The sequence below is a fragment of the Ostrea edulis genome, chromosome 6, assembly GCF_947568905.1.
Source record: "Ostrea edulis chromosome 6, xbOstEdul1.1, whole genome shotgun sequence".
Classification (NCBI taxonomy): Eukaryota; Metazoa; Mollusca; class Bivalvia; order Ostreida; family Ostreidae; genus Ostrea; species Ostrea edulis.
The window spans coordinates 63,246,566-63,263,119 of NC_079169.1; the positions used below are offsets into that span (position 1 = coordinate 63,246,566).

At 35.1% G+C, this 16,554-nt stretch overlaps 2 protein-coding genes across 12 annotated transcripts in view; both read left to right on the forward strand.

The window, feature by feature from the left end:
* The window catches only part of LOC125683131 (calmodulin-beta-like), a 44,370-nt gene extending 34,519 nt beyond the window's left edge, over positions 1 to 9,851 (forward strand). For 6 of the 11 annotated variants that reach the window (XM_056140351.1, XM_056140357.1, XM_056140355.1 and 3 more), the window contains 3 exons: positions 623 to 761; positions 6,212 to 6,355; positions 6,664 to 9,851. In XM_056140351.1, coding sequence (XP_055996326.1) covers positions 623 to 761; positions 6,212 to 6,355; positions 6,664 to 7,028 — 648 coding nt within the window. In that variant the 3' untranslated portion in view covers positions 7,029 to 9,851. The remainder of the gene's footprint in view (positions 1 to 622; positions 762 to 6,211; positions 6,356 to 6,663) is intronic. The other 5 variants (XM_048923958.2, XM_048923962.2, XM_048923960.2 and 2 more) reach the window with 1 other exon arrangement.
* Positions 9,852 to 11,929: 2,078 nt separating this feature from the next.
* The window catches only part of LOC125683132 (perlucin-like protein), a 13,596-nt gene continuing 8,971 nt past the window's right edge, over positions 11,930 to 16,554 (forward strand). Inside the window, exons 1-2 of the mRNA XM_048923964.2 lie at positions 11,930 to 12,580; positions 12,965 to 13,059. Of these exons, the coding sequence (XP_048779921.2) occupies positions 12,376 to 12,580; positions 12,965 to 13,059 (300 nt within the window). The 5' untranslated portion in view covers positions 11,930 to 12,375. The remainder of the gene's footprint in view (positions 12,581 to 12,964; positions 13,060 to 16,554) is intronic.

Genomic DNA, 16,554 nt, shown 5'->3' on the forward strand with positions numbered 1-16,554 from the left:
GTGCCAAGCTTTGGTATCGAATACAAATGTACATGTTTAAGCAGCTATATGTACTTAATGTACTCCATGATAATAAAAATTGTATTTGGTTACCCGACGCGGTTTTGACACCTTTTAAACAGAAAGAAACACTTTAGTGTCTCTAGCTTTTTCAAGATCGTTAACTGTTGGCTTGTAATCGGAACTACACCGTACTTAATGTAATTACAGGCTATCTATAGGTTTATGGATATCCATCTAAACCGCGGACGTCGTCTGTCGACTTTACAGAAGACAATGCGAGTAACATTAATTGAATAATTATACGTGATGGTGTGACGAGCCGTAGAGGCATCTTATACTAATCTAATGTTGAGTTATTTTCGGACCTACTCGGCCATAATTGCTTATGGTAACCTTTTGGAGGGAAGACACGCATATTAGCTGATAATGTTTTTACTCCATGCGTCTAATGCCTATATCCGCTGAATTATAGTGAGAAAAAATCCAGCTACGTGTAATTAACCCGTAATTCAGTTTGAGACAATTTTTCTAATTTTTCTCCACAGGAGTGCAGAACATTATACACATTCATAATTCACTAACGACTAAAATTTAATTTTCTTTTACGTTATTATTTCAGTCTTCGAAAAGCAAAAAGCTGCTGCGACTTAGTCCGAAGTCGAAAAAAAAATCAGCTCGGACGAAAAACGAAATGGAATCCAAAAATGGTGATCCCCACAAGAAAATGGCGAACGGTTTTACGTGCCAAGAGAACCACGGTAGGTCGAGTAAATAAACTACCAAGACCATTGCAGTACTAAGCCACGTGATGTGGGAGTAATTGTAATGATTTCTTTGTGGGGTTATGGGTTATATCGTTTAGTGGAAGACAGCTGGTTGGTGTAAAAGAAATATCATGGATTTTAAAATGATCAATTTTACAAAAGCCATATGTTGTATGCACATGATATCAAATGACGTCTCGGATACTTTGATACACTGTATCAGGTGCAACATGTGTTGATAAATGAAATTTATTGTTTTATCGACCTTGAATCTAAAACATTTACTTTACTAATATCTTTGTACGATTCCGTGTGTGAACTCTCAGACTTTTTTTAACATCTCAAGGAAATGACTACAACATGATAATGCATCTAACAAAAATGAGTTTGGTGAGTTGCAATGATTGTAATTAATCACATAGTATTATAGAACTACTTAGATGTTTCTACATTATATACGCAATGCAGACATTGTAAAACATTTCTCAAATGTTTATGTCTAAACCGCATTCATTAACCTGCCAACCCCCAATATCTACAAATCTTTGATCCGCCACGGTTCACAGAGATGGGCAGGATCACTCTGAGAAAACATCTTAGCAGACTGATGGGGATGAGTCATTGCTGCGTGTAATCCAGTTTATTTTGAGGTTCTGAAGTTGCAACTATCAGGCGGTCGATTAGCCGATATTCCTGAAATATGCATTTACAATGTTCAAAGGATTCAGTTTTCTACCTCCACGATTAGAGGGAGTAGACATTGACCAGAGAAATCAAACTGCATATTAATTGTTTTTAGACGTCAGCAGAGTGGGTTTAACATTTTTGTTTGAAGCTCACGTATTTGAAATCTTATGTACCTTTAAAAGTGATACGATGCCATGAAATGTCATAGCAGAGACTTGAGAAAAGCGAGACTACTCTATCAGCAGATGACTTTGATAATTGGAAGCTGTCATCATTAATATTTTACCCACAATCCATTACAAACATAACTATTGAAGTTACAATATATTATCTATAACCAGAATGATATATAGGTTCTTATTCGTGTGTATGTGTTTTCTAGACCTCTGAATCAATTTGGGTATTTTTCTTACGGTGGAGTTGCTTTGTTTTGTTTTGTTGAATGGTGGTGGTGATATAATTCCTTTTCACGAGAAACAATAAATGAAACTACATGTACATTTTACTGGCTCCTTTTTATTTAATGAAATCCAGTCATTATACACCTTAGATGGCAAGAAAAAGATTTGTTTGTTTTCGGTTGTTTGTAGTGCCCTTTTGTTTAGATTGCTATAGTAATTACCGTGTCCATCTATCCGGCCTTCCATTCACCTCTCTGTCTGTCAGCACTGTTATATAACACGACATATTCCTTTATTTCTAATCTATAGACTTCATATTCAGTATGTAAGTGGACAATGGTCATATGAGGACATCAATGGACTTAGAGGTCAGAAGATAAGTTAAGTATTTTCCAACTGGCAGACTTTATATGTACATGTAGTTCTTTTGTGAATTCACATACGCTGTAGATGTTTTGAGGCAAAAAGTCAAGGTCACAAACAGAAAATTACTTTGGGATTATATATAATTACATATGTACATGTATGTATAAATATTCCATTATCACCTGTATATGGTGTTGATTCGATACACAAGAGCTTGATCTGCGTATGATCAGTTTTTAAATCAAAGCAGACTAATGACAAACAAGTTGATAGGGACAACAGATTCACCAAAGTCGGCATTTTGCAAATTATATGGTCGTCATAACAATTTAATTTGCCAATACAACCTGTCATTGGGTCAAATGCTGTCTAACGTGTTTCATACCGATTATTAAGCCGTTCTTGGCACACTGATTTTGACTACAGATTACTTCGTTTATCGAATCAAGATATAGGACTCACGGTGGGTGTGACCGGTCGACAGGGGATGCTTACTCCTCTTAGGCACCAGATCCCACCCCTGGTATATCTAGGGGTCCGTGTTTGCCCAACTCTCAATTTTCCATGAATTTCCTTATATGAGTTACATGTATGAGATTGATCACCGTTCGTTATCTTCACCTTTCATGATAACTTTACCATTGTCTTACTTGTTGAGTACAAAGGTAAAAGGGGGGAATCTCTATACATTCTGAATAATACGGTCGAAGGTCATGGTCACCACAACAATTCCTGACATGACCGGGGTTGTCAGTTTCTTTGATCAGCAGTACTTAGAATACAAGTTATACAGGATGTAACTGTTCCTTCCCTGCCTTTAACTAATTAAAAAGGAATCACCTGCCCTTAATAGTACTGTACCTATACATTCCACATAATATATGTCGTCCATTGCATGATGTTTAAGAAATAATGATCGCGTTTTCGTGTATGTTATAGGATCGAGAAATGTCCTTTTGAAATATAAAAAAGCCGAGGCGTTAGTCTCGACCTCAGAGGTTATCCTACAACATACACGAATACAAGAACTTTATTTCTATTCTACTACGGCTCAGAAATATACAGCCGATCGTTTTCCTATATAGCTACGAACTAGGTCACTGTGACGTCATGGCAGTTTCCGAAACGGTTGAAATTGTTTTTGCTGACGAAAAAGGTGAGATAGTAGGGTATTTTAAATCTATTTTGGAAAAAAAAAACGTTTGAAGTATTTAGTTTGATGTTAACGGATTTTATCAACTGCTTTCAATACAGTTTAAGAAAAACTTTGTGCATTGCCATATTTACATGTGTATCGCTCTCAGAATCCAGACAATTGGTTTACACTGAATGACGAAATCTAATGTTCTTCAGTCACTTGTGAATTTGTTTTACAGCATATATTGATTGATTTTTATGATTATGAAATTGAATTATCAGTTATCAATTTTTTGTTGCATCAACAAAACTCGAAGTGCAAGCGAAATGTGTATCAATTTTCTCAAAATCAGTTAATACGTATGATTGTATATCGTAGAATAATGACCGCGGCATTCCTTTGATCTTTGCAATAACCGAGGTAGAATATTATATATTCATATGAAGCAGAATTTATTCAAAAACTTCTACGTGAGAGGAAAAAATCTCTCGTTGTGACCTTCAGTTCGACTTTTAGATATATCGATGACGTTTTGTCTATTAACAATGATAGCTTTCATTCATATGTCGATTTGATATATCCCTGTGAGCTCGAAATAAAGGACACCACAGAGTCGTCCACTTCTGCTTCATACTTAGATATTTTATTGAAAGTGGACATTAGCGGCAGGCTGACGGCTCAACTGTATGACAAACGGGATGATTTCAGCTTCTCCATCGTCAACTTCCCACATTTATGTAGCAATATTCCATTATCACCTGCATATGGTGTTTGTATATCTCAACTGATTCGATATGCAAGAGCTTGTTCTGGGTATGGTCAGTTTTTAAATCGAGGTAAACTACTGACAAACAAGTTGATGGTACAGGGATTTCAACAGTCTCGATTGAAGTCAGCATTTCGCAAGTTCTGTGGTCGTTGTAACGATCTAGTTCGTCAATACAACCTCGCATTGGGTCAAATGCTGTCTGACGTGTTTCATACCGATTGTTAAGCCGTTCTTGGCACACTGATTTTGACTGTGGATAACTCCGTTTACCTGATCAGGATATGGGGCTCACGGCGGGTGTGACCGGTCAACAGGGGATGCTTACTCCTCCTAGGCACCTGATCCCACCTCTGGTGTGTCCAGAGGTCCGTGTTTGCCCAACTATCTATTTTGTATTGCTTGTAGGAGTTACTGTAAATGTATTACATTTGGCTGTGTATTCTATTTAGCGCCTTTGGCGGAACGCAGCTTCCGTTAAATCAACTACATCGCTAAATGTCATCCGTAAATCTAGATGTTTAAAGTAATTCAGGAATGCGCTAAATCAAATCTACGCTAACTTGTTGAAAAAGCGATTTCTGCCAAATATCGTACACGCCAAAATATAATACGTTTACAGTATGAGATTGATCACTGTTTGTTATCTTCACCTTGTATACAGCCTTCAAGTGGTAAGGGTCGTCTGGCAACACGATCTAAGTAAAAGGAAATGGATTTATATGCCATCTTTTGTTGTAAAATTTGATGATCTAATTATTTAATAAAACGTTGTTGCTATTTTTTCAATAGCACAACTATTCAAGACATAATGCACATGTGGTTCTGTATAGACCATTGTAAATGTAACAATTTGACCATTCTAGATGTAACAATTTTTAAACTACTTGAATCTAAGGCAACGATCTAATGGAGAAAATAAATCTTGCAATCCCCAAACATTATCTCGCAGAAAAATGTCAAAGGCAAAATAATCTTACAGTTTTTTGCAAAAACTTTGGTATATCGACGTTTTGAAATACCATCGTAAAGGTCATCGGGGGAAAGTGAAATTAACGAATCAACTTCGTTCATTTCCTGATTCCATGAAATTCATTAGGTTTACGAGAGCAATTATCCAATTATTTTATGGTAACAAACGTCGAGTCACGTGAGCGTTCATCATTTCGTTAAATGCACCACACATATTGCAGGTATTTTGGTGAATGGACAATTAACGTAATTATCGCACGGTGCAAGTACAAAGTCTCACAAGGCAAAACACTTGTACATCCTCGACGTTTAGGATCAGGGCTGGCCAATCAGATAAACGCATTATCTCATCAAGATAAGTCTTAGACGAGTTTGATTTATATGCACTCTTTTCGATCATTAAGGAGTCCATGTGCACTGTTACGTAATGTGTAACGGGAGCACCACCAATGTCGTTGAAAAGTTTCAAACTAAAAATGTGTGACAAGATACGTAACATATTTATGTTTTTGTGTACGAATTCCATAATGATCACTAAATCTCGGTCATTCGAAATATAGATAACATATTTCAATTCTTTTCTGACATTTCGTTTATATACATTTGAACTGAATTACGCATCATATTACAACAAGTGCTTCACTTGTTTGGTTCGTTCTTTTGGGTGCGTGTGTGGTTGATTTCGTTCATTTTGTTTGGGTTTACTTTGTTGTTTTCTGTTTTATCATGATTATTATATATAAAGACCATTAATCATAACGTGATGACGTTTTTAAGAATATTTGAAATGTTAAGTTTCACTTCAGTTTACGATTCCATCACAACAACATGCCCTTGGCAGCCTCTATATCTATGTAACCAAGGTTACAGTTTGTACCACCTGATCTTCGATCACCTGGTCCTTTGGTCAGCTCTTAATCTTGACTTGAATAAGAGAAATTGTGTTTCTTTGGCAATTGTGTACACCAGTCAATGAAATTTAAAGTTTTCTGAATTCTTTTTTCCATGATGGGGAAATCCTTACGGTTTTAAAGACATATCTGACCTAGCATCGCATCGCATGTCGTTTTTGCATTTAGTAGTCGTTTACATCTTTTCTGTTTCTTTTCTATAGATATGAAACAGGCGTTTGACCTTTTCGACAAAAATCACGATGGGAAAATTTCCAGTGATGAGTTAGGAAGAGTTCTACGAACCCTCGGCCACAACTATTCTCATGAGGAGATAGAAGACATGATAAAAAATGCAGACACAAATGGTAAGATTAATGGTCTTTAAAATACTTATCAAAACATGTCAGACTAGTCCTTCACTGCTGACAGAATTCCTTCAAGTGATAAACGGAAGCATAGTGTAAACCTGGAGTGCATACTGAAGGTGGTTTGATTTGTAAAATAGAATTGGTCGTATTCTTACCTTACATATTACGTTTCATATTTCAAGTACATGATGTGAAGAGCACTACAAGCCATTTCGGATTTATGTAAAGAGAAATAAGCAGAGTGTGATATTCTACATGTGGTTTCTAATACACGTAGTTGCTAAGTAAATTGTGCTTCTTTGTAGAGAATGGGTTTGTTGAATTCGACGAATTTGTGGTAATGATGAGGCGATGGACGCACAACATTGAAGTAGAAGGTGCAGATGGGGTCTCCACGTCATCATCATCATCAAAATCAGACAAGCAGCTCGAGGCATTCCGAGTGTTTGATATGGATGGAAACGGGTATATCGATAAACATGAATTGAGGTATACCATGAGGCGACTTGGGGAGAATCTTTCCGACGAGGATATCAAGGAAATGTTCAAAGAGGCGGATCTTAACGGAGATGGACTTATAGATTACAGCGGTACAATATTTATTAAGAACACTTTCATAGACCAATCAAAGTATGAAGAATTAATCATTTCTTTTCATCTTCATGAATAATACTCAAATTATTACTTAAAAGCAACATGTTGTCTGATGCAAATAGATTGTTTACGTCCCGTCGAGAATTGTTCACTCATATTGAGACGTCACCAGCTGTAGGTGAAGTATCACAAATTTGCCTGTCGCGACACGAGACCTCCATTTTAATTAAAGAGCATATACAAAAAGACCCGTCATTTTCACTTCTAAATGCCGAGTGTTTGCAAAAGGACCAACCACTAGCTATTTTAACGTCGTAGGTTAACTCGGTCCTGGCACGAGCAGAGCTCGAACTCACGACCTCCCGGTTACGAAGCGAACTCTTTACCACTGAGCTACCGTGACCGGTGATACAACTTGATTGATTGATTAAATATTGTTTAACGTCCCTCTTAAGAATATTTCACCCATATGGAGACGTCACCATTACCGGTGAAGGGCTGCAAAATTTAGGTCTATGCTCGGCGCTTACGGCCTTTGAGCAGGGAGGAATCTTTATCGTGCCACACCTGTTGTGAAACGGGGCTTCGTTGTTGTTATTTTGGGGGGGGGGTGTCTCATCCGAAGGACCGCCCCATTTAGTAGCCTCTTACGACAAGCAAGGGGTACCGAGGACCTATTCTAACCGGGGTCCCCACGGTTGATACAACTTGAAGTCAAGCCACAGATTAATAATGTAGAATTTCCCATTGTAATTTGTAAAGAGATTGATCACTGTTCGTAATCTTCACCTTTCATTGACAAAACAATAACAAATGATTGTTACAGGTAAATATAAAGTCTTTTGGCTCTGTGATTTATATTGGGTACATGTATGTCCAAGTTGTTTAAATGGGGTCGCTTGACAAGTGTTGCATAAATGTATATGTTGTTAGGATGTTTGGGGTGATTTGTATAATCGGCGACACAATTATGCAGAAATACCCCCGCAATACAAAGAATTCAGACCGTTATTCCATTTGTATAGGTTTTAGTTCAATTTGAAAGGTCGTTGCTTTTATATTGATACATTGAAACAGCAAAGGTTCATTACTGAAATAACGTTGGAAAATATAAATTTTTGAAATACTATCTCTTTGAATGAAGATATAAAAATTTTAAATTATACATTAATCTGAGATATCTCTGACTCTTACCTTGCTTTTTCACAATGTAAAGGCGATGGTAAGAGTCAGAGGAATCTCGGATTACGTAAAAATGTAGTGATCATCTACATGTATATACAATCAAGTAATATTGTATATAATGTAATTGTATTTAAAGTTTATATATAGCTAAAGCATGTAACTGAATAATTGGTATATAAGTCATTTTTAGGTCGTACAGGTTGTCTACTTTCTCTTTGTGCAATTGTCTCCTTTTTGGCGAAATTGCATTCTTCGGCGCATATATTCTGCGCCGATATACACGGGCATGTATATTGTATGCATCAAAGAGAGCCGTACCTCTCCTCTAGGCTTACTTGTATACCTTACTATTTTAAACAAACCATTATTTTTTCCGCATTTTCAGAATTTTCCCGATTATTGCACAACTTTTTACCAGAATAACCACACAACTGTGATGGATCCTGTTGTTGTATACGACTTTACCAATGACGTCATCAGCTTCCATTATCAGCTACATGTACTTTTTACATATAACCGGAACAGATCAACATTCTGGATTCCAGCCACGATACTTTAACTCGTGATTTTGATAACTCGTACCTCATTGAAAGCACGTGAGTGACTGATGGGTATTTTTTACTCAGCGATGGAGTTGATAGTACGATACATTCCATTGGTCAAGGAAGGCGATCACGTGTTGTGATGCAATATTGTCATTTCCAATCAGAACTTTTGTCTCATTTACATGCTCATATTTTTGTGAGCATCTTGTTACATTTACAATCACCCCTTCTCTTTTTGAAATTAGAAAAAAATAAATGATTTTCATATGGAGATTGTCCATAATCGAGTTAAAGTTCGGTTTGTAATTATCTTAAGTCGAATTTGAGAAAAGAAAAACATCGATTATTTCAATACTGAAGTACATGTACATGCAACGTTTTCTCCATGTATTTTGACCTTCATTGATAATGCCCTCGATGAGCATGGTCCTATCAACAAGGACAGAGAAACTTAAAAAGAAAGAGTTGTTGTCGATGCAGATTTTGAAAGAAAGTGTTCAATTTATAGTTGTGAATTTATTGTTGTTGATTGCTAAAATATATAAGAAGAGATTTTGTATCATGTTATTGTCGTTGACGCTGATTTATAACTTATGACCATTTCATCTCAAGCGATGAGTGTTTGTCTTTGAACTTGTTAACTGGATTGTTCGTTTTTTTATTTTTATATGTATTTGAATTTTTCTTTTGTGTGTGACCAGCAGGATACTATCGAGTTATCTGTATTTTTCTCTAACATTACGAATGATTACGATGGTATCAGAAAACCCTGTGTGAATTTAATGATAATTTATACAAAAAGGAGAAAGATTATACAATGTATATATACTGAAATATTTATGTGCAATTACGATATCGCATAATTCAACTCATTTCGATTTCTTAGAAGGTTCAAGGTTGTTGTTTTTTTTTTGTTTTTTTTTTTAAGACTTTCTTGATTGCTTAATAAACAAATCTTCATTTTATAACAATTATGAAGAACTTCTACATCATATTCAATAAACCTGGGTGGATTATTGAGTTTAGAAATCCTGAAGTGAGAGGTTGTTTTTTTATTAAGAAATTGTGTTTGTGATGATCTCCCATAGCAACCAGAATGTCGTTGATATTAACCAATACATAGTTTGTAAATATTGTTTATATTGCATTAAATAAACCAATAAACCATCGATTTGATACCTTGTCTTGTACAATTGGCTCCGTATCGTGTGTATGGATAAATACGAGATAATAGCAAAATTGTGTCATTTGGGCGTATTTTATTTTGCAATAATGATAGCGTAGTAATTTGAGCCAAACTTATTTCATTCCAGTTTCCGTACATGTAACATAATATCGGGTCATGGAGCATGCTGCATTTATGCATATGTACAGGCCCGAGGTGGGGATGTTTTCTCAGACCTATTCAACACTATTGATTTATTTATCTTACTTTTTAAAAAATCCCTTCATTCAACTATTCACTTGCTAAATATAACAATGAAAACGCTCTGAACACAGTCAGGTGACAGATGTGGTCGGTGGCGTGGAAGCATTCATCTATTCAAATCTCATGGAAGAAAGAAAATAGATTCAGTCGATGACATTTTCTTTACTCAAGTTAAATCTAAAGTTAGTTCTGGTGATATTATAGATACAGGTATTGTACTCAATGATATAATTATGTGATGTAGAATCTGAGAGGAATTCAAGTGCATCATGTTCAACAATTTTGACCTGGAATAAAGATGTTCTTGTGTTATATATGATATATAGCATTATTTTGAATGAGTCTCCAGTAGAAAATACCAGAACCAGTGCAGTTTGAAAGATAAAACTTAGTAATATCCGTGTTGTCACACGCTCATCTGATACAGTTTTATACATGCACCTTCGATCAAGGACCAATCCGGTCTTGTAATAGATGTAATTTCAAGTCAAATCTCGACGACTGATGATGATTAACACTAATTTTGCTGACATTTTGATTATAAGTTCAGCCATCAAGCCAGTAATTGTAAAATGTCCGATATTTCCCGGACGTCCTGACTTTGTGATTTCGTCACATAAAACTGCTTAACACGTATATATCTTAAACCTTTGAATTATCCATTTCCCTCATCGTTCTAATTGCATTTGTACATCTACACAAACGTTTCAGGCGCGGATCTAGAACATTTTCAAAGGTAGGTTGAACCAGAGGATTAAGTTGTTGATATCATAATTTGTATTTTGTACTTTTTATTGTCTGCATGGAGTTTAATAAATTAGCTACCAATTAAAAGGTGCATTATTACACCAAATTTTAACTAAAGGCTCGTTTAAGCACCTCGTTTGAAGTATAATGATTCCACCTTCGAAAGAGTGATCCAAGCTCTCATTTGTCTTATATGATTTGGGGGGATTTTTTTCGGAATGGTAAAAAAGAGGTGTTTCGTTCGCAAATAAGAGATTTTAAAATACAAACTCCGCTTTGATTTGATGCATGGTGTGAATATCAAATAAAACCTGCCAAGAAGATTCATGTAAATGCTCTAATTTTTAAAATAAAAATTATGCATGAAAATTGCAACCTTTTTTGGTGAATATTTTATGAATTTACGGCTAAAATCTTCAAAAAACATGTCATTTGGAAAAAGATATATTAGACAAATATATTTTAAAAAGAAATTGAAATGAAATGACCAAATTTCAGAAATATAGCTATGTTTTTTTTAGTTTTTTTTAAAGGATTTGAACCAAACCAGAGAAAAAAAGTACTGATCCCGATAAAAATTAATAGAAATTACTAAAATAATCCTATTGTTACTAAGTTTATGCACTTTTCACCAAGAAATGTTTCCTTTAATTCATAAACCGTTTTACATCAAAGAGATGTAGTTTTCTGATTACAATTTTCTCTATGACCATTTTTTTTTTATAATTTCCATCGGACTTGGTTCAAATTTGAAAAATCCTAATTCTGAATTTTGGCCATTTCATTTCAATTTCTTTTTAAAATACATTTGTATAATATATTTTTGTTCTATATGACTTTTTTAAAGAGACACTACAGCCTATTTTCCACATTTTTGATCAAGTTTTTCTTAAAACAAGAATCGATAAAAATCATATCGATGCTGACAATTTATAAAAATGCATTAATTTGTACTCGACTGCGCTTTGAATATCACCCGGAATTCAAAGGTGTCATCATGCCGATTCAGACATTTTACATCACATGATTTAGAATATTAAATAGCAAATGTGTTGTGTAGAAACTTATTCAAATACCACTCGCTTTTCAAGAATAGAGATATTGCCTGCTTCTTTTAATTACGCACACACATTATTTTCAACATTCATCATGACGATGCGAGAGGCAAGACCGTGACAGAGTTGATTCTAAATGGTAGGGGTCTAATTATCATAATATATCGAACTTTTCGCCGAAATTTTCAAGTGACGCAGCTGGTAAAAAAGATAACCAAGGTGGCGGCGTGATATACCTTGTGAATATTATGTTTACAGGAAGACATTGTTTTTTATTATAGATATTTAAAACGTCGAATGCCTGTGTGAGCTCAGGAGTTTTTCGATGAGTAACTGAATTTGTGACACGGAAGTAAATCAATAAAGAAAAGTCGGATATTCCCGGCTGACAAATATGTTCCCGACTGACTCAGACCCTTGTATATAGTACTACATGTTTATTCTTCCCTCTGTGTGGCTGAAATGAACGAAGTTTTTGAAATAGTTATGATTTTCTACTTGCTAATGTTTAGCAAAATATCTGCTCAATCGTTTATAAAATCGGACATCTGTGATGACGTCAGTAGAAATTCATACATAGAAAATGAATTAACTGCCCTGAGGGAGCTACTCATAGAGGAAATAAAAGATATCAGGTCGGATTTACTATCTATTCCTGCTAATCAAGGTTGGTAACACACATTTTGTTCTGAACAGAACAGTTTTCGAAAACGGTACATGTAGTATCAATTATGATTCTTTAATAAATTACATATAATCCAATGTCATTTTAAATGACAAAAAATGTAATTGTATGGTAATGCGACGAAATATACCGCAGCGAGATATAAAATAAGAAAAGTGATACATGTTGTAGTAAGTGTGAGTGTACATGTATAAAGAAGAGATGCAGTTTGACAATTCGTATTATTTAAGTACATACATCATGATGAAATTGAAAAAAGAATGTAATTAATATCAATAAAAGAATAACAATTTTCTAAATGTAATTGGGTGCGTTGAACATCCTTTAATTATCCTATGATATCTATATATAATTTTTTTTTACTAGGGCCTTCATCTGTGCCTTGCCCCTCTGAATGGGTTCCATTCCAAAGTTCCTGTTATTTCTTTGGGAACGATTATGGAAACTGGAAACATGGAAAAGTAAACAGTATTATTATTATTTTTTTTTTTTCGAAAAGTGAGATAACAAGTGTATGAAAAGTATTTTTCACAAAAAAGTGAAACTTGCAACGTAAAGTAAGCTATAACTATATGTTACGAAACGTAAAGCAGAGTTAATGACGTCAATCAATATCGACCATATGGTTCACACAAGTCTAAACCTATTACTTAAAACTGGAAACTACAAGAACAATGCACGATTGTGTACATAAAAAGGCCCAAAATGTTTCTCTGTTTTAGATTTGCCTTGCATAAAGCTTGATCTGTGTCATAGGCGCCTGGGTCAAGGATGTTGCACTATAACCTACATGTATATGTAAACAATGGAGGAAATTCGAACCACGAATAAATATTTCTCTCTGATCTATGGTGTCTCTTTATACATTTTTTCATGTTCCAGGAAGCTTAAATACACGTGTAATTATCACAAAACACTAATTTATCCACGTTTTAAAAAATGTCTTATCCCACTGATTAATAATATCGTCGAGTGCCCTATTTCGGTGACTGACCAGAATCGGTGACCTTTTGTTTGCGTGTGCGCGTTGTCGTTTCCGGTGTAGATTGTGTCATCAATTTCGCCGTAATGTTTCAAACATATATAGAGTACGTCTTCAATTTCCCCCCGAAAATGAACTACTAGAAGGAGAATATGCAAAAAATAAACACGAGCACCCCAGAAATAAGCCCATTTACTTATTACTTTTTCAAGCAAACCTTCAAATTAATATAAAGTATACCAAACGTCTAGAATTCTACACCAGGTTATTTTATTCATTGACGTTTAGTTGCACATTCCTTATGCATATACGTTTTAACAGTTACAAACTTTTGGCAAACCTATATTAACAATGGTCACCGAAATATAGGTGATGTCACCGTTTTAGGACCACAAAGTGACATGTTTTTTTGTTACAAAAATATATTCAATTAACGTACCAATGAATTTGGAATTTTTGGATGAAAATAAAGGAATTTAGTTACTTTTAGGTGTGTAATTTATTTATTTAATCTAAGTGATTAACGAGAAAATCGCGGTTTATCATTAAGGTCACCGAAACTGGTCAGTCGACGATATACATGTATATATTATGAATCATTGGGATAAGACATTTTTAAAACGAGGATAAATCAGTGTTCTGTGATAATGACACGTGTATTTAGGCTTCCTGGAACATGAAAAAATGAATAAAGAGACACCATAGATCAGAGACAAAATAATTATTCGTGGTTCGAATTTCCTCCATTGTTTACCTATAGGTTATAGTGCAATATCCTTGACTCAGGCGCCTATGATCTGTGTTTTAAATAAGTTAAAGATATGCTAAGTATACTATCTCAACTTAAATCAAAGTTGCCAAACTTCCGCCATAGTTTGTTACGTTGACGAGGTCTCGACGGGGAGTTTGAGTTGTTGCTTATTTGATGGCATTATTACGTCATAAATAAGACTTTTCCCACAATTTAAAAAAAAATAGCTTGAATAACTGTTAAATTTCATCCACATTATTCTTAGGAAAAGGTGTACCCATTTGTCGAGCAAAATGAAATAAATATATACACTGTATGCCAATAGACAGAATTATAGAAAACAAAACAACTGTTTAGAAGATTTGATGACAATATTTTCAAGGAGAAAAATACTAAAATGAAAGATGAAGATAATGTACGGTGATCAATCTCATAACTCTTATAAGCAATACAAAATAGAGAGTTGGGCAAACACGGACCCCTGGATATACCAGAGGTGGCATCATGTGCCTAGGAGGATAAAGCATCTCCAGTAGACCAGTCACACCCGCCGTGAGCCCTATATCTTGATTAAGTAAAGGGAGTTATCCGTCGTCAAAATCAGTGTGCCAAGAACGATCTACCGGCGGTAACAATTAGTATGAAGCACGTCAGACAGCATTTGACCCAATGATAGGTTATATTGGCAAACTAGATCATTATAACGACCATAGAATTTGCGAAATGCTGACTTTTAACGGAACCCCTGTGCCATCAACTTGTTTGTCAGTAGCCTGCATCGATTTTAAAAAAACTGACCATAAGCAGAACAAACTCTTGCGTATCGAATCATTTGAGAGATATAATCACCATATGCAGATAATAATGGAATATTGGTACATAAATATGGGAAATTGACGATGGAGAAGCTGAAATCACCCCGTTTATCATAAAGTTTAGTTGTTACATATGTACATGTAGTTTGCCGTTAATATCTACTTTCAATAAAATATCTAAGTATGAAGCAAAAGTGGACGACTCTGTGGTGTCTTTTATTTCGAGTTCACTGGAATATATCGAATTGACATACATGTACATGCATGATTGACAATTATTATTGTTAATAGATAATACGTCGTCGATATATCTAAATGTCAAATTGAAGGCCACAGCAAGAAATTTTTTCTTCTCAAGTAAAAGTTTTTAGTAAATTCTGCTTCATGAAAGGTGAAGATAACGAACAGTGATCAATCTCATAACTCCTATAAGCAATACAAAATAGAGAGTTGGGCAAACACAAACCCCAGGATATACCAGCGGTGGGATCAGGTGCCTAGGACGAGTAAGCATCCCCTGTCGACCGGTCACACTCGCCGTGAGCCCTATATCCCGATCAGGCAAACGGAATTATCCGTAGTCAAAATAAGTGTGCCAAAAACGGCCTAACAATCGGTATGAAACATGTCAGACAGCATTTGACCCAATGATAGGTTGTACCGACGAACTAGATCGTTATAACGACCATAGAATTTGCGAAATGCTGACTTCAATCGAGACTGTTAAAACCCCTGTACTATCAGATAGTGCCCATACGCAGAACAAGCTCTTGCGTATCGTATCAGTTGAGAGATATAAACACCATATCCAGGTGATAAATTGATAATGGAATATTGCTACATAAATATGGGAAGTTGATGATGGAGAAGTTGAAATCATCCCGTGTGTCATACAGTTAAGTTGTTAGATTGCCATTAATGTCTACTTTCAATGAAATATCTAAGTATGAAGCAGAAGTGGACGACTCTGTGGTATCTTTTATTTCGAGCTCAATGTTCAATGTTAAATCTGAACGATATTTTACTGATATAATGCAGTGTCACGATACAAACAGACAATATGGATACAAGAGATTTGGAAACAAGCCCTCAGACTTATAAGCATGTAAATCCTGCTCTTCTGGGTATTTGTTTTACTATATACTGATGAAACGATGTCATTGTCAGAATTACAATCAGATCTTACATGTAAGAATCAATTAGACGTATGTCAGAAATATTGTAAAACATGTCACACGTATGTCCAGATTGCTATTTTTGGTAAAGGTATTTCCACTACCAATACAAATATGACTGTGAGATAGTTGAAAGTTTGAAATATTTGGTATTACTTTTAATAAAAATGGTTCATATATGCCAAATATGAAAGGATTATTTGAGAACACCAATATTGCTATAATTGGTGTCG